General features: G+C 36.7%; 1 protein-coding gene across 1 annotated transcript; it reads right to left on the reverse strand.

Moving 5' to 3' along the window:
- Positions 1–10,398: 10,398 nt before the first annotated feature.
- Positions 10,399–12,226, reverse strand: LOC145032070 (GDSL-like Lipase/Acylhydrolase superfamily protein). Its single transcript, XM_078980742.1, has 5 exons — positions 11,696–12,226; positions 11,488–11,618; positions 11,163–11,411; positions 10,803–11,058; positions 10,399–10,725 (listed from the first exon to the last, which is right to left on the reverse strand). The coding sequence occupies exons 1-5, from the start codon at positions 11,961–11,963 to the stop codon at positions 10,502–10,504; spliced, it is 1,128 nt and encodes a 375-aa protein (XP_078836868.1). The 5' UTR covers positions 11,964–12,226; the 3' UTR covers positions 10,399–10,501.
- Positions 12,227–23,820: the final 11,594 nt, after the last annotated feature.

Here is a 23,820-nt window from a genome sequence, read left to right on the forward strand (position 1 = left end):
TGTATTCCCCCCCTGAAAACTTGAGAAAACATAAAAATGTAGGGGTATGAACTCACCTTGAGTGATTTCAGTAGGTAAGTGTTGAAGAAGATAAGTGTTCAACCCAAGAACACTTGAAGAATCACTTGAAGATTCGAAGATCTAACACAATTATGAGAGAGTTTGTCTAAGATATCCATGATTTGAGTGGAAATAAATGAGATAATCATAAAGAGAATGGATTATGCTTACCAAATGTGGAGGAAAAACTCAAGATCAGCCCTTGAATCTCGAATTTCTAGAGAGAGAAAGTGAGAGAGGAAAGAGTTTGATCTTCTTGTGAAATGAGAGCAAATGAGAGAAGTGACGAGAGAGGATGAATAATCAGCACTTAAAAACGTGGGAAAGAGGGATAATTGAGTGGAAAAGACATTGATGTGACCTAGGTAAGGTGGGGGGGTGTGGCTGGTCATAGAGTGGGTGTGGGAGTGGTTGCTTGTGTTATAAGGTAAAGCAAAGTCAACACTCCACCTCTTTGTACTTTACCCACTTGCTTTTATTATTTAAATAAAGATTTTTTATGAAAATATGATTAAATTGTGAATATTTGGGGTTTATTATGTTAAAATATGATTTTGGGTGAAAATCCCGTGTTAAAATAATTAAAAACGGGCCTTAAATGCAAAACTATGCGAAAACCGGGAAGAAAAGAGTTCTCAGCGAGACCTCTCGGTCCTAGGCCGAGGTTCGGTCCCTAGGCCGAGGCTCGGTCCACGCTGTGGTTGGAGTCGGAAACGAACAGAGGGAAAACGAAAGGGGCGAGTCGGACGCGAGAGCGATGGGCGAGGGTTCGGTCCGAAGGGTCATTGGGGTTCGGTTCGGGATAAGAGGCGAGAATGTCAGAACCGAACGGACTGTAGTGAACAGTACCTTCGGTTCGGTTAGATGAACAGTACTTTCGGTTTGGTTAGATGAACAGTACCTTCGGTTCGGCTCAGGAGGTTTCGGTTCGGCTCAGGAGTTTTCGGTTCGGCTCAGGAGGTTTCGGTTCGGCATCAGGAGGTTTCGGTTCGGCTCAGGAGGTTTCGGTTCGGCCTCAGGAGGGTTCGGTTCCTCTTGCTCTCAGTCCCTAAGAGGACCTTCGGGTCCTAAGAAGCTTCTCTCTTGGTTTCGGTTCCTAAAGCCTATTTTTCTCGTTTTCGCCCCGTTTTGAGCCGTTTTTGACCCGGTCAAGGGTCGGAATGACCCGAATGATTCCAAAAAGTTAAGGGAAACTTTTGAGAGAGATTTCTCACACTTGGAGAGATTTGGGAGAGATTTGACATTCTTGGAGAGATTTCTCATACAAGGAGATATTTGAGAGAGGTTTCACATACTTGGAGAGATTTGGGAGAGATTTGACATTCTTGGAGAGATTTCTCATACAGAGAGATATTTGAGAGAGATTTCTCATGCTTAGAGGGATTTGGGAGAGGTTTGACATTCTTGGAGAGATTTCTAATACAGAGAGATATTAGAGGGAGATTTCACATACTTGGAGAGATTAGGGAGAGATTTGACATAGAGAGAGATAGAGTGAAAACAATTGAGAGAGGTCCCGTGTGGGACAGTTGTGAGTGTCCGGCACCGTAATGCATGGTTCGTAAACCCTGTTAAGCCTTGTTTAAGGATCTTACACACTCCCGTTGAGTATGCATCATTGTTTTATCGGTTTGGCTCGCCACGTACTACAGTTTTTAGGTTAAAGAGATCTAGTTGTACGTACTTTTCGATTTATGTTCTCTTATTAGAATAGTGGGTTGTTTAGTAAATACTGAACGTAAGTCCAAGTACACAAGGGTTAGTTGAGCTGACCGGTTTGACTTGTTGACTTTATTTGACTTTGAATTGACCAAAATTTGACGGTTGTCACATCATCCCCCCGTTAAAGGGAATTTCGTCCCGAAATTTGCACTTCGAATGGGGATCCAGGAATTTAGAGGGAAAGATGGGGATAACTTTTCGTAGTACAAGAATTTGATTATGGTGAGGAATAACTTGCCCGATGCCACATGATTACTACTATGCATGCTTTAATCGATGCTAGATTTAGCATATAAAGAAATTCGGGATTTAAATGTCGATGATAGAAACACGTACTGATATTTGCGGGCAGTTCCGGAGTGGTTTCTCCCTCGGTGATTGCAAGCACCCTCCCACCACCACCGGCATCTCTTGTCCTTGGGCATTCCCTTTTAAAGTGTCCCGTTTCTCCACACTCGAAATAGGTTGGGCTTACTCCAGAGCCAGGTACCTGGTTGATGGGTCGTGCTGGTGCCTTACAGAAACGAGCAGTGTGCCCCTCTCTGTCGCAGTTTTTGCAATGCAACTTTCGGCAAGCCCCAGTGTGATGGAAGTTACACTTGTTGCATTTCGGAAGTGTTCCAGCGTATGGTTTCCTGGGAGTCGGCGTGGTGAGGGTTGTGGCAGCATGAACAGCAAGGATCTGTTGCTTCTTAGTGAGGCCTTGGGCTGATTGGTCCTTCTTGTTGTCCCAAAACTTTCTTTCGCTGTTCCCTCCTCTTGCTTGGGTAAGGGTGGTTGTCCTAGTTTCATGGTTGGCATGATGGTCAATGAGTTGTTGTGCTAACTCCTTGGCGCTGTCGAAGGTAGTTGGTCTTGAGGCCAACACGCTATCTTGAATTTCGGGGGACAATCCCCAGAGGTAACGCTCCAAATTTTTGTCTTCCGGGGTGACCATAGCGGGACAAAGGAGTGCTAGGTCACAAAATCGGTTGGTGTAAGTTGTAAGGTCGGAGCCTGCCATTCTGAGATTCCATAGTTCTTGCTCCAGCTTTTGCACTTCACCTCTTGGGCAATATTCCTTCAACATCATCTTCTTTAAGTCCTCCCAACTTAACGAGTTAGCCACTGTAAGCGTAAGCGACTTAACCTTACCGTTCCACCAAGTGAGAGCTCTTCCGATGAAGGTGAATGTCGCGTACTTGACTTTGCTCGCTTCGGGGCAAGCAGAAATCTCAAAGATTGCTTCGGTCCTCTCGAACCATTGAATTAGTGCGAGGACACCCCCACTTCCATCGAAGGGATCGGGTTTGCCATTTGTGAAGTCCTTGTAAGTGCATTCCCTTGTGCGTCCTGCACTATCCCCGTGGTTAGGGTTTGTGGCTCCAGATCCAGCACCACCAGTGCTGTTTGTGCCAATTTGTGACATTGCAGCTACCACGGCTGCTGTTACTGCAGCTTGGAACATTTCAGGATCAAAATGGGGAGGTGGCGTCGGAGGTGGTGGCGCTGTGCTGCCCGAAGGTCTGGGTCTTTTCCTTGGTGGCATCGTTCTGTCATGAGTTTGCAAAGAGGAAAAATGTTCAGATGGTAAGTTTCTACTAGTACAGACAAGTCAGTTGTTATAGAATTAGATTTTCCCTGCATTATTCTTCGATTTAAGAATTCCTTTTAGGTTATTCATAAAGGAAGTCCATATGAATGAACTTCACGAGTTAGTGGGTTTTGTGGTCTTTCTTAGATTTTTCACGAGTGTGCTCAAGGCGATTGGTGCGGATCGTATGTATTCTTGTATTTGCATCAACCTCTGCGATACTATAGAGAGTTGTTCTACCCTGAATCTCGTTTCGGGCAACTCTATGGACCAGGATTGGAAAAATTGTATCTGCTGAGCTTCCTTCGTTTATGTTGTAGAAACTTCGTTCTCTATTAAACGACATATGTTGGTCTTGTTCTTTGCTCCAGGTTTCCAAGCACTCTACCCAAGGAGGCGTCGGGCCTTGAAAAGCCGGTCGAGGGTTGGGATTCAGAACAAGAGTCATCGGGGTTAAGTTCTCCATTTCGGGGTCGGAGTCAGAACCATCAACATAGTCTTCAGTTTGGTGACCATTTCCAGGGGTTGGGAAATCATTCTCTGGCTCCTCTCCGAGCCATTTGGTATTGTCGTGGTTAGGGTAGTATGGGTCGTCGTGTGGGTGGAATCCAGCCATGATATCTTCGCGAGAAATGGGGATATAAGAAATAACTAAGCAAACGTACTAATTAGCTAATTATACGATGATCTTTATCAGGTACTTCAACAAATTGTTTAGTGCATACTAGTTATGTGTATTCGGGACAGGATAGACCTTCGAATAAGCGACCCTAACTCTAAATCCCCAATCCAACGAGAACAGGAAGTAGAGCAAAGATCCACAGATTCTAAGTCTATGACGTCCTGGATACATAAAATTTTAATGTATCCACTAAGAAACTATTGACCTATTGATAAAGATCTATTTAGTTCTCACATATGTAATTTTAATAATGCCAAAATACCCCTATGGTATTTCATTGTGGTAGTGTTGGTAAGTTTTTTTTTTTTTTTTTTTTTAGACTTGTTGCCACATCACAACCATTCTTGGGCATATGCTAATCACTCCTCGGACCAGCATAGTTGATCAGGCTATGCCACTCCCAAGACTGACCATACATCCCCAGGCTTACCTGTGATATCCAACAATCATTACTTTTGTTTTGTCCTAAAATGATGCTGACCTTAGTATGTATGCATGCCTGTATACTTTTAACAAAAGCTATTTATTCTTAAAGGTATAGTGGTTTTGAAATCTTGAAATCAGAGACCTTAGTCCCAATGCATTTATAGTTTGTATATCTTATGTGGTTTGATATACTTAGCTCACTATAAACAATGCTCTGATACCAATCTGTCACACCCCCAAACCAAGGATGGCGGAAACGTCTGGGGGTGGAGGACTTCATGTACAGTATCACAACAACGTGTATAATAGTGCTCAAAGTAGAAACAACCACCATATATATAATTGCAAAAGTTACACCAAAGTATATGTTTATATGTTTCAAAAGCAATTACATTATGATGACAAAATGAATTGTTGACGGTTTAACGTCCCATCCTCAAAGCGATGAAGTTTTCCTGTTTCACTGATTTCCTGAGAATACAAGTAGTTTTAAAAAGTGTCAACACAAAGGTTGGTGAGTTCATAAGAGTTTTGTTTAAAGTAGAAAACGTTTTTCCTTGTAAGATCGATATAGTTTGATTTCCATAAAATCCAATATTTTCTTAGTTAAGTGTGAATAGAAATATTTCTACATGATGCATTAATGGACCCTAGAGTAACCCGTAGAGTTCCTCTATAATCGTCCAACGTATAAAAGTTATATAAGGTTTAAATTAGATAAAACGTTGAATGTAGTGGGTCTGCCCCAGGTCCACAACCCAACGAGGAACAGGAGATGAGGCGGGCACCACCAATTCTAGGCCAATCAAGACTAAATTCTTATAGGACTCAAACATGTACGCTCAGCGATTATAGTTGAAGTCTAACAGTTCTAGATGAAAAATAGTTTGTTAATACATTATATATATGTAGTCCTAAATTAGAGGACCGAGTAATAACAAGTATTGACCATACTTAAAAGTATAAATGTGGTTTCAAACGATGTGTAGTCGTAACTACCAAAACCAAAAGTGTACAGTAATATCTGTACTCAAGAGATAAAAAGGTGATTTTAATTCGACATAAAACTCATTTAGGTTTTAAAAATAAAATCTCGTAAACTTATGGATTGTTATATCCCTATGTGAGTCGCTATAATCATACTATGACTATGTGAACCTGCCACGACGTTCTCAGTGTCGCGAAAAATGAAATGACATTTGTCACCCGTAGACCTGCAGGTCCAACTGTAGCTAGCAGCAAGGTGTGGGGTGTCAATCCCAATATAGATCTATATACAAGTATCACGTTCTCCCTCAAGGAGATTCTGATTATAACTACCAGGAATTATATCCCGCACTCGGACGTACGGGGAGAGAGAGAGAGAGAGTCTCACAATATAGGTTAACAAGTTTACGTGAAATGTGTGTGAATATAAATATTTCTTGTATGAATGTACCCTTCTTGTACTAGTGCGTTGAGTGATGTATCATAAACTATACCTATTATAGTTTATCTAAAATGTATGTAATATGAATGGACTCTTTTATGGGAATGTATTAGTGTTATGAATTTATTCAAACTATACTTTTTATAGTTAAATAATACGTGTTCCAAAATGAATGAATAATATTTAATATGAATGTCTTAGTTTCAGTTCATAATGATAAACTAACAAGGAAACACATTCAAATACTAAAACTTATGATTATACACTTTGCTCAACATAATACAAAGTGTTATGATATTTACATGCTGTTGGCAAAATTTAGCAATTCTGCCCTGTTTTGGAAAAATCATAGAAAAATCATACGAAGTCGAAAACTAGATCCGTAAATTCTGAGAGTTCAAAAAATGTGTCTAGTTTGCTCATAATTTTTATCACAATTTATAATGACCTCTAACTTGGGTGAAAAAGTCCAAAATCACAGACTGGTCCGGATTGTTGTTTGAAATGATAGGCAGTTTTGTAAAAATCACCATAAATTGTAGAAAAATCGTATGGAGATGTGCAAGTAGTCATTTTAAAGCTACAAACTTGAACTATTTGCACCTTGTACAGTTTTGAAAACAAAAATGTTTAAGAGGCCCAAAACAGTCCGTGAATGGAGTTGAACTTTTCTGATGAAGGCTGTTAGAAAAATTTAGTTATGTTCTTAGTGTTTTAACTTGTATTCCCCCCCTGAAAACTTGAGAAAACATAAAAATGTAGGGGTATGAACTCACCTTGAGTGATTTCAGTAGGTAAGTGCTGAAGAAGATAAGTGTTCAACCCAAGAACACTTGAAGAATCACTTGAAGATTCGAAGATCTAACACAATTATGAGAGAGTTTGTCTAAGATATCCATGATTTGAGTGGAAATAAATGAGATAATCATAAAGAGAATGGATTATGCTTACCAAATGTGGAGGAAAAACTCAAGATCAGCCCTTGAATCTAGAATTTCTAGAGAGAGAAAGTGAGAGAGGAAAGAGTTTGATCTTCTTGTGAAATGAGAGCAAATGAGAGAAGTGACGAGAGAGGATGAATAATCAGCACTCAAAAACGTGGGAAAGAGGGATAATTGAGTGGAAAAGACATTGATGTGACCTAGGTAAGGTGGGGGGGTGTGGCTGGTCATAGAGTGGGTGTGGGAGTGGTTGCTTGTGTTATAAGGTAAAGCAAAGTCAACACTCCACCTTTTTGTACTTTACCCACTTGCTTTTATTATTTAAATAAAGATTTTTTATGAAAATATGATTAAATTGTGAATATTTGGGGTTTATTATGTTAAAATATGATTTTGGGTGAAAATCCCGTGTTAAAATAATTAAAAACGGGCCTTAAATGCAAAACTATGCGAAAACCGGGAAGAAAAGAGTTCTCAGTGAGACCTCTCGGTCCTAGGCCGAGGTTCGGTCCCTAGGCCGAGGCTCGGTCCACGCTGTGGTTGGAGTCGGAAACGAACAGAGGGAAAACGAAAGGGGCGAGTCGGACGCGAGAGCGATGGGCGAGGGTTCGGTCCGAAGGGTCATTGGGGTTCGGTTCGGGATAAGAGGCGAGAATGTCAGAACCGAACGGAGTGTAGTGAACAGTAGTGAACAGTACCTTCGGTTCGGTTAGATGAACAGTACCTTCGGTTCGGCTCAGGAGGTTTCGGTTCGGCCTCAGGAGGGTTCGGTTCCTCTTGCTCTCAGTCCCTAAGAGGACCTTCGGGTCCTAAGAAGCTTCTCTCTTGGTTTCGGTTCCTAAAGCCTATTTTTCTCGTTTTCGCCCCGTTTTGAGCCGTTTTTGACCCGGTTAAGAGTCGGAATGACCCGAATGATTCCAAAAAGTTAAGGGAAACTTTTGAGAGAGATTTGGGAGAGATTTCTCACACTTGGAGAGATTTGGGAGAGATTTGACATTCTTGGAGAGATTTCTCATACAAGGAGATATTTGAGAGAGGTTTCACATACTTGGAGAGATTTGGGAGAGATTTGACATTCTTGGAGAGATTTCTCATACAGAGAGATATTTGAGAGAGATTTCTCATGCTTAGAGGGATTTGGGAGAGGTTTGACATTCTTGGAGAGATTTCTAATACAGAGAGATATTAGAGGGAGATTTCACATACTTGGAGAGATTAGGGAGAGATTTGACATAGAGAGAGATAGAGTGAAAACAATTGAGAGAGGTCCCGTGTGGGACAGTTGTGAGTGTCCGGCACCGTAATGCATGGTTCGTAAACCCTGTTAAGCCTTGTTTAAGGATCTTACACACTCCCGTTGAGTATGCATCATTGTTTTATCGGTTTGGCTCGCCACGTACTACAGTTTTTAGGTTAAAGAGATCTAGTTGTACGTACTTTTCGATTTATGTTCTCTTATTAGAATAGTGGGTTGTTTAGTAAATACTGAACGTAAGTCCAAGTACACAAGGGTTAGTTGAGCTGACCGGTTTGACTTGTTGACTTTATTTGACTTTGAATTGACCAAAATTTGACGGTTGTCACAAATTCTGTTGGAATGGAATCATGAATTTCAATTATGTTGGAATGAAATCATGAATTCTAATTCTGTTGGAATGGAGTATGGATATTTTCTCACTGATTTATGCATGTTCTACAATTCTTGGTTATTGGTTTTCGTGCAATTCACAAGTCCACATATTATTATTACATGATTTGATTCATGGAAGTTAATTTCGTAAAATGTCTAATTTCATTGATGATCAAGGGCTTGAAGATTAGATGATGGCTGAACAATTGTCACTAGTCATCACAAAGGAAATAGTTATTCTTCTGATAGAATAATCTACAATAGAATGATAGGAGTATATGTAAAATATATTCTGTACAATATTCAAGTCGAATAATATACATGGTTTTGTTTGTTATTCGTGAGTATTTCATTGTCATAGATTATTATATAAGTTTTTACATTTTTAAGAATGTAATGAAAAATTTGAAGTTGTATCCAAAAATTTGTTATTAGTCGGTGTTGACATTCTAATAGAATATCATTCTAATAGAAATATATATCCTGAAATTCCTAGAGAATATGATTTTAGCATAATGGCATTCTAACAGAATAAACTTGAGTTTAATTATAAAAATTACGTTATAATTAAAGTTAAAGTAATTAAAAAAAATTAGAAATTTTAAAATCAAGAGTGTTAATTATCCCAAAAAAATATGGAATTTTCCTTTTTTTTAATTTATCTCAATTGTAGAAAATATCCTTAGAATGAAATTAGATGGTATTTTTCAATTATCTTTAATTTAATAATATGTATTAATCACTTTCTTAAAATAAATAAAATGATTGGTCCATATTTATGCATACAATAACACAATAATTAATTTAAATACAATAACCTAAGCGTGTATATATATATATATATATATATATATATATATATATATATATATATATATATATATATATATCTTGGTATTTTTCAATTATCTTTAATTTAATAATATGTATCCTTACAGTCTAAACTTTTATATTTTTTTTCATAAAAATACAAAAAATTGTCCAAGGCAAAGTCCGGGTTTGCCCTCATATTTTTCTCGACCCTTGCATTTTCTGTTGTTTGTCATTTTCTTCTTTTGGTATATTTTTTATATATTGATCTGCATATTTATTTTTTTGTTTTTTTTCTTGTCGCGATCTATCCGTCTCCGTCTGTGAAAATTAGGGGTCGAATTATCTTACCTGCATCTTTTAACAAATGACTAGCTTTAGTCATTTTTTAGGAACCTTTTAATATTCAAAGTTTGGTCACAAAACTTTAAGGAATTGACAATTTTGAGTGCTTTTCTAAAAACCTGTTAATTTCAACCCCTTAATATTTTAGCAATTTTTACACTTTTGGTCCTTACAGTCTAAACTTTTATATTTTTTTTTTCATAAAAAACACAAAAAACGGCCCGGGGCAAAGTCTGGGTTTATCCTCATATTTACTTTTTGTGTTTGATCCCGCCCCTTACACTTTCTGTTGTCTATCATTTTCTTCTTTTGGTATATTTTTATATATTGGTCTGTATATTTATTTTTTTGTTTTTTTCCTGTCTCTATTTATCTGTCTCTGTCTATGGAAATAAGGGATCGAATTATCTCACTTGCATCTTTTAACAAAAACGACACTTCAATCAGACACAAATGGTTTATGCGGAGCATGAGCAACATATCTAGTTATGTATTATTATAATCATTTAGGTTCAAAGCATTAAGTAGTTGCACCAACTATATGTGATTGTAACATGGTATTTGACCAAAAAACTACGATCATGACCGACGGTCCGACACCAGCACCTTTGTAGTCTAACTAGTCCGGTTATAGATTCTCATTATTACTCTAAACCGGTTCCGATTTGAAACCGAGGTCGGGCCAGCCCACATTTGATTCAGCTTTTCCCTAAGTTGCCTAGATTATATAGTACACATTTATTTCAATTTTTTCCATTATTCCATAAGAAAAAAAAAACATGCTCAAATCCACATACATGTATAAAATCAACCATATAAGTACACATTAACCATAAATATTTCAACAAATTCACAATACAAAACGGAAGCTACAGCTATAGACCTATAGATCACGAAGTTCCTTGAGATTCATGGGAGACACATATTTTGGGTCACCTGCAATCAACTGCCTGGCGATTAGCACATTTGCAGCCTCACTAGGGTGGTAAGGATCCCAAAACACATGTTTATCTCTGTCTGTACACAAAGTCGACGTCGGACCACAAGGAATTATCCCTGCATATTGACCTCCGTTCCCGCAGCATGCTTTGCTCGCAGTTTTAAATCCTACAACATTCAAACAATTCCATGTAAATTAGATCTGAAAAATACTCGATGCATTGATTATTTGATTTGATTCTCACCGTATTTGGCGTAGTTTGTAATGAGCTCCATCACTAAGTCGTAGACGTTGGCATGAACAAAAGTAGCTCCGGGGAGATTATCGTTGAGTTGCGCAATCAAATCTTTCAGTTTAGAGTTGTATTGAAGTGCGAGTTGATTTGGTAATGCCACACATTCATCCTCCTTCAACTGATTAATCGTCCTCTGATATGGAATACATCCGATTGGCCCAACGTTTCCGAGGATGAATTTCCTTGCGTCCAATTGATAAAGTCTCTGTAATAATTGGAGTCAAAATTCAACTACGTACATATTCTTCCAATCAAATACAATGTATGTGTGTGTATGATGGATGATTGTAACTGTAGATTGAGACTTACAGTAAGCTGGGCTTTGAGGTGACTAAGGAGATCATCGACAAAAGAATCGGGGGTCTGTGTAACCCTAGCTCCAATCGAGAGAACAGGGAGCAAATAATTGTTGAGGAAGTCGTTAGATCCGATTGTGATTGAGAAGATTGATTTCTTCATGATGTGTTCTTTTGCTTTTGATGCACCGATGAGTTTATCGATCTGTTTTCTCGTGACGTTGAAGTAATCAATCTGGATGTCCATGGATAATCGATTAACCTGTAACAACAAATTCAGGCTAATTAGCATGAACATAATGATATCCATTTGCGATTTCAGTAAGCTTAAAACTTACAAAAATTCTCCCGGTGGCGTTCATGATTCCTCCACCACCGGAGGCGTAATTCACACCGTATAATAATGCTTGTCCGGTGGAATTCGGATCCAGAAACGGCACCGCATAGTGTTTTTGCCCTAGTTCCTCCCCTGTAAACGATGTGTGACATTTCGTTAGTTCACCATTGATGAAAAAAAAAAATGTAGAATTGAGTCGAGGATCATACCAATGATGTCTCCGATGGTTCTACCATTGGTGTAGCGGCCGGTAGGTTTTCCTCCGGAAGCTTTGAAATCAATTCCGTTTGGCTTGATGTTAGCTTTAGATAAGGTAGGCAAAAAGTTATTATTTCCGGCATCTACCAAAGAATCGCCGAATATATAAGAAGCTCCCAACGCCGTGCCTTCATCACCTCCATCAGTAGCAGCAGCAGTGTAAGCAACGAAGAGAAGGAAAGCTGAAGCCAAGGAAGATAGAAAATCCTTAGAAGCCATTGAAGGTGGTGAATGAAGTGAGAATGAAGGAGTAGCAGAGGTGGAGGTTTATATTTGTGGAAGGTCGTTGTAGTAAAAATGGATGTGTGTTTGGTACGACCTGGCGGAGGAGGTTGTTGATCCACCATGGGAATTGTGTGTTGTTGTTGTCTTCACCTGTTTTGACTAATTGGAATGCCAGGTTTTAGAACATCTCCATGGGCGTAATGGACATGGCAACTGTCTGCTTCTGCTTCTACAGGGTAGTTGTAAGTTCGATCTGTATTCTCTTTTCGTCAATCCATTTTATTGTTTTCATCTGTAAAATAATGAAATTGCGAAAGAAAAACCAGAATAAGAAGATTGTGCTAGATGTGTACGATTTTAAAATATTTCATTGTGAAAGTGGATCGAGGATTTTCATGGAAATTTTAAAATTATAAATATTATTATTTTTAGACAAAACAGTAAAAATGATCCCTATATTTTGCATTTTTTCAAGTTTTGGTCCAAACCTTAATAAATTTATATAAATGATCCTTTTAACCATCTTTAGTTGTAGATTTTTTTTTGAGGAGAACTTCCCTAACAAAGGTTTCAGACCAACTTTTCCGAACCGATTAATCCCTACTGCAAACATAAAGTTATGTTTCATGTCCTGGAGTTACTACAGATGAACATCCATGGTCACACGGGTTGAGTGTTATCAGGATTTAAACATAAATCAATTCGTCATTCACCCAAGTTACCACAACCCTGTTGGTTATCTTTAGTTGTAGATTTGATCACTCCAAAAATTGAAATGATTATTATACCCTTAATATATTTAATTTTCAATTTTCTTTTTTTTTTTTCTTAATTATTTTATTATTATTAAATATATACAAAATGACCCATCTCTCTCTCTCTCTCTCTCTCTCTCTCTCTCTCTAGGTTTATTTGTCAAAACACAAGAACATATACATATACACTCTAAGGGTTTTCATCGATTCAAATCCAATGGATTTCGATGGAACCTATCCAATCCAATCATCCATTAGATGTTGAATTTTGTCAAGTGATCCAATCCAATTCAATACAAAAAACTAAACCAAACCGATCCAATTTGATGTTGGATTAAATCAGTTTTATCCATTAGATATTTTTTATTGGTTTAATCCATTGTTTATCCAACCAATTGTAATCACTTTCTACCGAATAACCAAATACACTTATGATAACAAAAAATAAACCGCACACAATTACGCTAAACAAGACTAAAAAGGTAACATTAACTTCAAGCATTTAACTTATTTTTTTATTGATAATCAATCATATTAATTAGATTTGGATAATAATCTTGGATATTTATTGGATTAAAATTGGATAGCCAATTGGATTGGATTGGTTCGGTTATCCATTGAATTTTCAAGATGATCCAACTACCGATCCAATCCAACTGGATTTTGAAATTTTGCATCCGATCCAATCTAATTGTAATTGGATATCCAATCCAATTGGTCGGTTCACAATTGAATCGGTCGGTTCCAATTGGATTGGTTAATTTCTGTACATCCCTAACACACTCCTTATTTTCTAAGGTTCTTTAAAAAAAACCACACACACACACACACATAAAACTAAAACATTTCTAAAACTCAAAGAAATGAAAATTCATAAAATCGAATCTGAAACTCCAAAAAACCCCATAAAATGAATATGAATTCGTTTGTTCTTCAAAATTGTTTCTAGAACTAAAACTAGCCCAGAAAACAAATATGGAATCTATTTGTGTGTCTGTGGTTTTTTTTTATGGGAATCGATTTGTGTGTTTGGTTTTTGTTTATGGAAATCAATTTGTGTGTGTGGTTTTGATACTGGAAACCAATTTATGTGTAACATGCCAAAAATAGTAGTAATTTTTTATTTTTTTAAACACCCAAAAGATAAACCAATTGTTCTAAACCAATCACAACATAAATATTCTCAACATCATAGTGAAACCAAATAACAATGAGGAATAAAATCAAGGAGATGTTCTGCAATTATGTCGGGCCCTTCCCTTTGAAACCGGAAGTTCCTGAAAATGTTTAAAGTACAAACTGTAAGCACAAAGCTTAGTAAGTTCCCCAAAATACCATATACACCATATATAACAACACATAGTTGTAACAGGTACGTAACAACCTCGAGTCTGTATTAACTACGAGTCCAAATCGACACCATCGGGTCCGTATCAACCCATATGCATATAACATACAAGCATACCAACAATAATCACGAAGACAACATGCACAAAATGACACGTATTGTCTTATAGTATAATGAAAAGACTCACCTAATTTATGAAGTCAAGTAAACCACAACTCAATGTCATGCAACCGGTGCTACAACACACCTTTCAAATCATATAAAGTCCAACCTTAGACTATACCCTAAATCCAATGATTTGACCAAAAGTCAATCATGCCAAAATATCAACAATCAAAGTCAAAGTCAACATCCAACAATACAAACAGTTGACCCTCACGTCATGACTAACCCTTGGTCACGTCGTGAGAATGCACTCAACTCGATTCCAAACTCAGTCTCACACCAAATTAACCAACTTGGTTACTTATAACTCACTTAGAAGGCACCACGACGTAAACCCTCCTTGGTTACATCGTGAACACAATAGGACAAGACAATTGAAGAATCTTCCATTTGTTGGATTAATGTCTAAGTCCATAACTATAATTGGTAAGACTTGACCCGACCCGGCATGGTCCATTTGGGTTGCATGGCATCATGCACTTGGATAGACTATAATGAGAGAAATAAGACACTTATGGTTATTAATATATTATAAGTTCTAGTATATTAATAATAAGAATAATAAGATTATTAATTAGTATTGATCAAGAATTAATCTAGGATTAATTAAGTGATCAAAAGAAGACTAATTAAATATATGGGTTGATTGTGTAAATCATCCATACTTATATAGTGGGCTAATGCTCCATGGATTATCTAGTTGGGCCAAAACCCATATGATGCTCCATGGATGCTCCATGGTGTATTTGAACCCATGGATCCAAGGAAATGGAAAGTCATGATAATTAGGGTTTACCCTAATTGTAACACTATATAAAAATATTATTCTTCCCAAAATCGGTCACTAGATTATTCTAGAGAGGGCTAGCCGATTTTATGAAGTGTTCTAATTTCTCTCTAAGTTATTCCAAGTGCTTATGGTGTTGTGTGAACCATTTGAGGTGTCACACTTGGGGCACTAGGCACTCAAGCTTCATGAAGACAAGCACTATCAAAGAGGTATGTATTCTATCTTGTTATATCCATTATTTTGTATGCTAGATTAGGATAATACCTTGGATGTTCATATTTGCATGTATAATAGAGAAAACATAGATCCAAGGTATTTAGGGTTGCATGTACACTTAGGAGTGTTAGATTGCTCATAACCCAACAGTGGTATCAAAGCCTAGGCTTGTTTTCTTGTTATACCTGCAATAGAAGCTGAAAAAACGAGTTTTGATGCTGTCAGCCCAGCTGACTCGCCGAGTCCATGAAGGGACTCGACGAGTCCAAGGCAAAATGCATCCAACTCGCCGAGTTGTGTTCATGCACTCGACGAGTTGGACCCCAGACAGCATATCTTCGAGGTTTTTGGCTAGAAATGGACTAGGAACATTACCCTAAGTTGTTTTGAACTTATAAACGTGTTTTTTAATGTGGTAATATTCATGTTAATCCATTTTCAAAGATAATTGTCAATAGATTCATGTTTTGTATTAGTTTAAAGGTTAGACTAATTACATGAAAAAGTTTGATTTGAATTATCTTGTTCTTATGAGTTGCTTAGATTAATAGAAAAGTTGAGTGAAAAAGTTGTTTTCAATCCAAATTAATCTAAGAGTTGATTCTAAAATGTGTTTTTGTAACTTGTCCTCAAGTTATATGAAAAGTCACATTTAAGTTTCATAAAAACTCATAAAAGTTGGCAATGGTTACAAAAGATGAAGAGTCTTGTCCTTAAGTTATGGAGGTTCAAGAGTCACTTCATTAATAAATAAATAAATAAAATATGTAACCTTAATTAATTCCATAAGTTATAAAATAAAGAAAAGGTTAATTCTTTATTAGTTTAAAGTCTTCCATAATTTGTCCACAAGTTATGGAACTTGAAGAGTTTTTGGATTAAAACTACTTTAAATACATAAGTTATGGAATTAATTAGTTTTGAATAGTTTCAAAACTTGCCCTCAAGTTTTGGAATTTGTAAAGTTTTCTCTTATGAATACTTTAATTCCAAGTTAGCCCTTAGAGTTTTAAAAGTTAAAATTCAACCCTTATACTTTATAATATTATAAGTTAATAATATTTATATGTATAAGAGTAAAGTCGGTCTTACCGCTAGTACGCCTCATTCACGAAGCCGGTCTATAAGGTGGGTATAAGGTTGTTGCCTATAAAATGGCAACTTAATGGGTGTCCACTCTCACCCACCGCTTGCTTGACTGGTGGAGGGTCGTTAGCCGAACGGGTTTGATAGGACTATAATTCTCCCTTCATTAAAAGTATTAATGATAAATACTAAGTAACTAAACTCTTATAAATACCCAATCTTAGTTACTTAGAAAAAATGTGAATATGGTGCTAATCCATGAAATTACACTTTGCACTTTGTTTAAGTCGGTTAGTGGAGCGTGTGTGGTTAACCGGCACACTAACTCGTATTTAACAAGGTAGGCAAAGGGTAACTTAATGTTTATCATAGTATCGATGGAGCGTGTGTGGTTAACCGGCACATCGATTGAGGGATAAACACTTAAGGGTACCCAGTAATTTGCATGGTTACTTCACACCTTGTTTTGTGATCCTCGACATCCCAGTCACAAAACCTGAAGGGCACACTCGAGATTGAAACATGCCATTGAACAGTTCAATGAATCTCAAAAGATCTAGGAGTTTCAAATCCAATTAAAACCTAATAATACATTTCGTTTATCTTGGTGGAAATTGGTGAATCGTCATTCACCTACCTTCAAATTGTTTTATAGCTTGGATTACGGCATACCTCTTCTAAGTTATAAAATAGTCTGTTGGGTCCTAGCCTTAATATTTTATATTGGGTGTCATATTAAGGACTTTAAAATCAACTATCTTGAATATCTCCCAAAAAGATGTCTGGTTTAGACATTTATGATCTTCCCAAATCTCTTGAAACAAGCTTTCCTAAATGAAGATGATGTCCCATGGATATCATACTTCTTTCTCCTCCTCCGATTATTCTCCCCAACCCACAAGTTCAAAGTCACTCAAGCCCTATTGGCAAGGCAAGGTCTAGGTGTGATTACATCTTAGAGATGTAGTCACATATTGACAAGCCGGGAGAGTTGGGTGTCAAAGTCTTGAGAAAGTTAGTGGCTCAATTACTTTCTAAGTCACATAGTGAGTTCTTTTGGAACACCTATGAAACAGACTATGCCAAGACCCTTAATGATCTTATCTATTTGTTAAGATCAACTTCCTCAAAACTTGATGGACATTGACAATAGTGACACAGGAAATCCAGGAAAGCATTCTCTTCCCAATGGAAAGGGATCGGCCATAGTCAACTCGGTTGAACAAATGGTAAAGAGAAAAACTAACTCTGTAATAGTCTTGTGTACCATTATCAAAGGGTCCATATGTTTATATTGCCAAAGAAAGGGTCATTATTTGCGAAGCTGCCAAATTTACCTAGGGATGTTAAAGTCAATAAGTTTGACTCTACTTCAGGTAAAGTCCACTATCTAACTCTGTTAAGTTTCTATTCTGAGATTCCTGATACATGATGTGACTGGGTCACATGGTAATGTTTTAAGAATCAAAGAAAAGTAAAGGAACTTAAAGAAAGAATATGCTGAATCTGGTCGCATAGATGGATTTCTATCGCGTAGTTTGAAAATCGGATTCTTGAGCTACTTCTTAGGAGTTATGAGATATTGTTAAGGAATAGATAACAACAAGTTTTCATATGGATTATAAGGATAAGTTTTCCGCATAGTTTTAAAATAAAAGGAAATTTTTGATTTTATTTATTTTAAAATATCCTTACAATGGCATTTGAGGAAAAATTGTTGCTTATATGATTCCATTAATAGCAAGAGTGGAAGTATGAAATTGATTCTTTCATTTATGGTAATGTCTAAATTTATCAAATAAAGGAAAGATTCTCATCACCCAAGTCTCAATTGGACCGGGACTTGGAATCATGCAAGTTGTATAGCATGATGAATGAGAACTTTTCAAGTATTGGAAAAATTAAGACTAATTACTTATTCACATGGATGTGTGAGTCAAGTAATGGACTAAGGGATCGAGTACATAGTCATGTGCACTGATTAAGTCCACCACAAAAGATATAAGGCTATTCGTCATATTTTACCAGAGTTCAGTAAATATGATTATACTTACAAGCTTAAGTGTAACTCTGAGACATTAGAAAAGGTTCCAATGCATAGCAGAGCGGATAAGAAGACTCAAATTAGGCAGAAGGATAAAAGTTTCTCAAATCTGAAAAGATGGGAGAGTACTTTAGTATCAGCTTTGTGATCATCTTAATGATTAAGAAACCATATCAAAATTAGTTCTCTAAGGAAGTCTTAGTTCATTCTTATGACTAAGAAGAAGGGATCTTGAATTGTTGAAATGGTTAAATCAAGAAGATGAGTCATACTTCGTTCCAATACAAGTCTTAGAGTCATACTCCAAGATTGTAATTTGAGTGACATGTCTTAAAGAAGGTTTAAAATACTTATCAAATGTAAGAGTAAAAGTTTTCTACTCTTGTACATTTGAAATTGGTAAGTTGTGATGTTTTGGATAAAACAAAGACCAACTAAGGCCAATTGTGTGAAGTGTTTGTCTTGATTAGAATCCGCACTATCTCTTGGATGTTTGACAAGGGAGTCTTATAGGTCAAGAGGACAGTGGGAGTCTTAAAGGTCTTGAAATTCTCAAGAACTAATCAAGAATGAAACCTGAAGTTCTTCACTAGCACACGACTTGAGGTTTATAACCTATCGTGTTGACATATTCTGTGCCCATTCTAGTTAAAGTTGGCTTTGCATATGAGTTCTTAGAGTTCTCAATGTGTTGCACAACAACTTGGAAGCAATGGCAGGCCCTTGAGCTGCCAGGTGGCAAGAAATTAAGATTGAGTTCAGTCCATATGAGTTTGGATTTGTCATTATCCTTGTCTTGTGACTATGATTTTGACAATTCACATGGATAAGAACACATACACCATTAAATCTAAGTGTAATAAGGTTTCTCTCCGATTCATGAAAATGATGGTGAGGAAACACTTCCACTAAGTAGATTTTAGCTAGATAGCAATTGTGATCTCAAAGTCGTTAGTGGAGCGTGTGTGGTTTACCGGCACACTAACTTGGACTTGTGAGAAATGGCAAAGGTCAAAACGATCAAGACTATGATTACGGCATCCCTTTTCATAGTTCTTAAAATTGTTTTGACACACCCATAAGCTATCTAAGGAAGGTGTATGTTTTTTGATAAAGTCTTATCAAAACAATCTAGTATCAGAAATCTGAACTTTGGTAAGAAAGCCAATAAAGTATTGATTTCTAGAAGTCGAGCTTTCTGAGTATATGTCAAAGCTAGTGGGAGCATAAGTGTTATGCTAATAATCATCATGTTAGTGGGAGCATGATAATTACGATAAGTATTGCAAGCTAGCAATATTAATTATAGAAAACAAAAGTTTCAACTGGGAAAGAGTTGTTTTGCTATAATTAAGGGAGACGAAATTATACTTCATCTCAAATCTATAAGCTTAGATCGTGAGGTTTTAATCATTTAGTCAAGGATATATATGAATTTCATGTTGGAATGGCTCAACATAAGGAAATTCTGTATATGGGTCCATTATTTGCGTTCTTAAATTCGATTATGATTACGGCATCCCTTTTCATAATCTGAATTATGAGAACTTCGCAAATAGAAATGGAAATGTTATAGCAAAAGACTGGTTTAGTCTTTATGTGATACATCATGAATCGTGTCCCATATGCTTCGGATATAGGATCGATTACATGTGCTATATTCATCCTTTCTAAAATTTTCCAAATGCCTAGGGCATTACGAAGGGAAAAGGTTTAGAACTGGATATGACTAAAAGGATTAAACAATTATCGAGGACAATCTAAGGTTTACCAAAGATTGGTTTCTCAAGGACAATTGGAAGTATAGTGATAATTCTGGAAGGACCTAATCTGTAAGGAGGAAACTCTTGTTCAGAAGTGATAGTCGAAATGGAATCTGGAAATGTTTCAAAGTTAGAATTTTCAATCTGTGTAAGATTAAGGAAACTTAATGCAAGAAGGATGGTTCCAAGGAGTTGATCTCCTTTGGAATGCTCTATAATGATTGTTGCCAAGTCTTTGTGAATTTGTGCATAATCGTTACAAGAGGATCAATGCATATAAGTTTAGAATCTAACAGATTTCAGTAAATGACATGAATTTAGAATTCTTGCATTTGCAGTAAGGATTTGGGAGTGTGAAAAGAGAATCATTGAAGATTATGTTCAATTGATCTAGTTCACAAAGTAAAGATCATAGACAAACATAGTATGCATACTTGGTGTATGGCATGACTAGTGTTTAGAAAACATAGTGTACATGCTTGGAGCATGGGACAACTATTGTTTTAAATTCAAGAATAATGTTGATAGCTGAAACAATATACAATGAATAATGTGTAATCATATGGTGATAAATAAAAGGTGTTTTATTTATGTTCATAGGTTTGATACCATATTGGATTCAATTATTATTGTGTTTCACTTTGCATGTTTTGACTTCCCGAATAAACTAGGTTATTCTTCCGGAATGACTAAGTTATTCAAACCATCCACAGTCGGTCATATGTTGGAAGTAGATATGAATTAAGACTGTCATGAGTTGGCTTGTAGAGGTCTAAGATGTTGGACAAAGGGCTACAACACTCATGAGTGCTCATAAGTTCTGAGTATTGGATTCAACCCGCGCTCATTGGAATCACTTCATGGGTTTTATCACGAGTGATCATGAGACGATAATATCTTATATTCTTCAAACCTAGAGATATGAGTTGTTACCATGAGTTGGTTGTACATTGATTGCACGAAACGCATTGGTAACTCGATGTTATAAAACGTGCCTTTGTGTATGATTCAACAAGTAGTAGAACAAGCCATATGAGTCGAAGTTTATCCATTCCTTTTACCTTCGGGATAAAAGCGATATCTGTGGGCCCCTCGATGATTTGATGATGACAAATGGAAATGCTCGGCCGGGCCAGGACTGATTTGATTTGTTCAATTAGTCAGTCGTCATAAATCGGAAATCGGGAAACAACAAATGGACAGAGAGAATGATTATAATCCATGTCTCAGTCCATATGATATCTAGAATGGAGGAATATATGATCCCTTATCTAATGGACAAGTCATTGACAAAGGTCAGCGTTTATCGACAAGGTCAGAGTTCGACAGAAGCTTTTGAGAGCTACGATTGCCAGTTGGTTCCTGAAGTCATACGCAATAATAGTTTTAGACTTATCCAAGTGGGAGACTGTTGGATTAATGTCTAAGTCCATAACTATAATTGGTAAGACTTGACCCGACCCGGCATGGTCCATTTGGGTTGCATGGCATCATGCACTTGGATAGACTATAATGAGAGAAATAAGACACTTATGGTTATTAATATATTATAAGTTCTAGTATATTAATAATAAGAATAATAAGATTATTTAATTAGTATTGATCAAGAATTAATCTAGGATTAATTAAGTGATCAAAAGAAGACTAATTAAATATATGGGTTGATTGTGTAAATCATCCATACTTATATAGTGGGCTAATGCTCCATGGATTATCTAGTTGGGCCAAAACCCATATGATGCTCCATGGATGCTCCATGGTGTATTTGAACCCATGGATCCAAGGAAATGGAAAGTCATGACAATTAGGGTTTACCCTAATTGTAACACTATATAAAAATATTATTCTTCCCAAAATCGGTCACTAGATTATTCTAGAGAGGGCTAGCCGATTTTATGAAGTGTTCTAATTTCTCTCTAAGTTATTCCAAGTGCTTATGGTGTTGTGTGAACCATTTGAGGTGTCACACTTGGGGCACTAGGCACTCAAGCTTCATGAAGACAAGCACTATCAAAGAGGTATGTATTCTATCTTGTTATATCCATTATTTTGTATGCTAGATTAGGATAATACCTTGGATGTTCATATTTGCATGTATAATAGAGAAAACATAGATCCAAGGTATTTAGGGTTGCATGTACACTTAGGAGTGTTAGATTGCTCATAACCCAACACCATTGTCACGTTGTGGCACTCTCTGTGACACGTCGTGACCATCGTATGAGGCAACATCTCAATGATTTGAGTCCTTAATCCCTTTAGTCTTCAACTCTAACTTTCTAGAAAGCATTAAGGGACTCCAGAAGTTCATAAAAATGACAAATTTATGGGCATGAATGCTCTATGCGTATCCTCTACCCAACCTAAGTCAAAAAGCAAGAAAAGGCCTAAACTCAAGCAAGGTTCATAATCCACAACCAATCCTTAGATCCATAAGATATGATACTCTACGGACTCAAGAGGACCATAATTTGCCAAATTCATTCCATCCTATCACTCATATCAAAACTATGAACCAAAGGGACTAAAACAACTTCGATCTAAGAGAAAACCATAAAGGTAGAGTCTTGAATCCTTAAAAATTGTCCAGAAGGTGATATTAAAGATGAGAAAGTGTTGCTTGCTTGATCCTTGCACCATTTCTCCTTCTACTTCCTTCCAAGAGCACCAAAATGAGCCAAAACCACCAAGAAGGACTAAGGTTAGGGTTTATGAGGTTTGAGAGAAATGGAAGTTGAGAAACGAACCCTAAATCCGAGTTTATGGTGCTTAAATATGAAGGAAACCCTAAAAGATCATGGGCTTGGGCTGTAGCCCTTCTCACGTCGTGACCATCCTCCAGATACACGTTCTTCCTTTGGTTGGTCACGTCGTGACCCCCCTATGGTCACATCATGTCACTCGGTTTTCTCCCAAAACCAATTTTTTGACTTCTTAATGCCCTAAACCAATCCAATCTGGAAAATGGGTGTTACATTGGGCGTTTGTATTCATCATTTAATTTTGATTGGTGTGTGTGTGTGTATGTATGTATATATGTATGTATGTATATACATACATACATACATACATACATACATACATACATATATATATATATATATGTGTGTGTGTGTGTGTGTATGTGTTTTCATTTATGAAATCGATTTGTACATGAATATGAAATTGTTTCAAGAAGGTGTGTGCCTATGTGTTGAATATGAAATTGTTCCATTGTCCTCTGGTCACCACCCCACCCTCATCCTTAGGTAACATTTGATTTATGGATGTCGATGAATAAAGGAACGAGAGATTCCATCAATAGAGAAAGAGAACACGGAAGCACACATCAATACCTTTTGTTGCTCTTCCTTTGTAGAACACCAAGATTTTTTTCATTCCGAAGATCATCCTCCTTAACAAGCTCAAAGAGATTGTTGTCCTTCATCATGTGAAACTTTTCCTTTTAAACTATATAAAAAAAAATTAAAAAGCTTACAACTTTTGAGTAAAAACCTGCAACTTTACAACTTATGGACAAAAACCTACAACTTTAATGTGTAAACACTTGAAAATAGAAAAATGGTTCTATATAATATTTCAGTTTTTATTATTTTGATAATATTTATTTTGGGGTTATGACCCAAATTATTTTGGGTATTTACCAAAATATAGACATAAAAAATCATGTTTCCACAAATAGAC

This window comes from Lactuca saligna, chromosome 2, assembly GCF_052625555.1.
Source record: "Lactuca saligna cultivar CGN05327 chromosome 2, ASM5262555v1, whole genome shotgun sequence".
Taxonomy (NCBI): domain Eukaryota; kingdom Viridiplantae; phylum Streptophyta; class Magnoliopsida; order Asterales; family Asteraceae; genus Lactuca; species Lactuca saligna.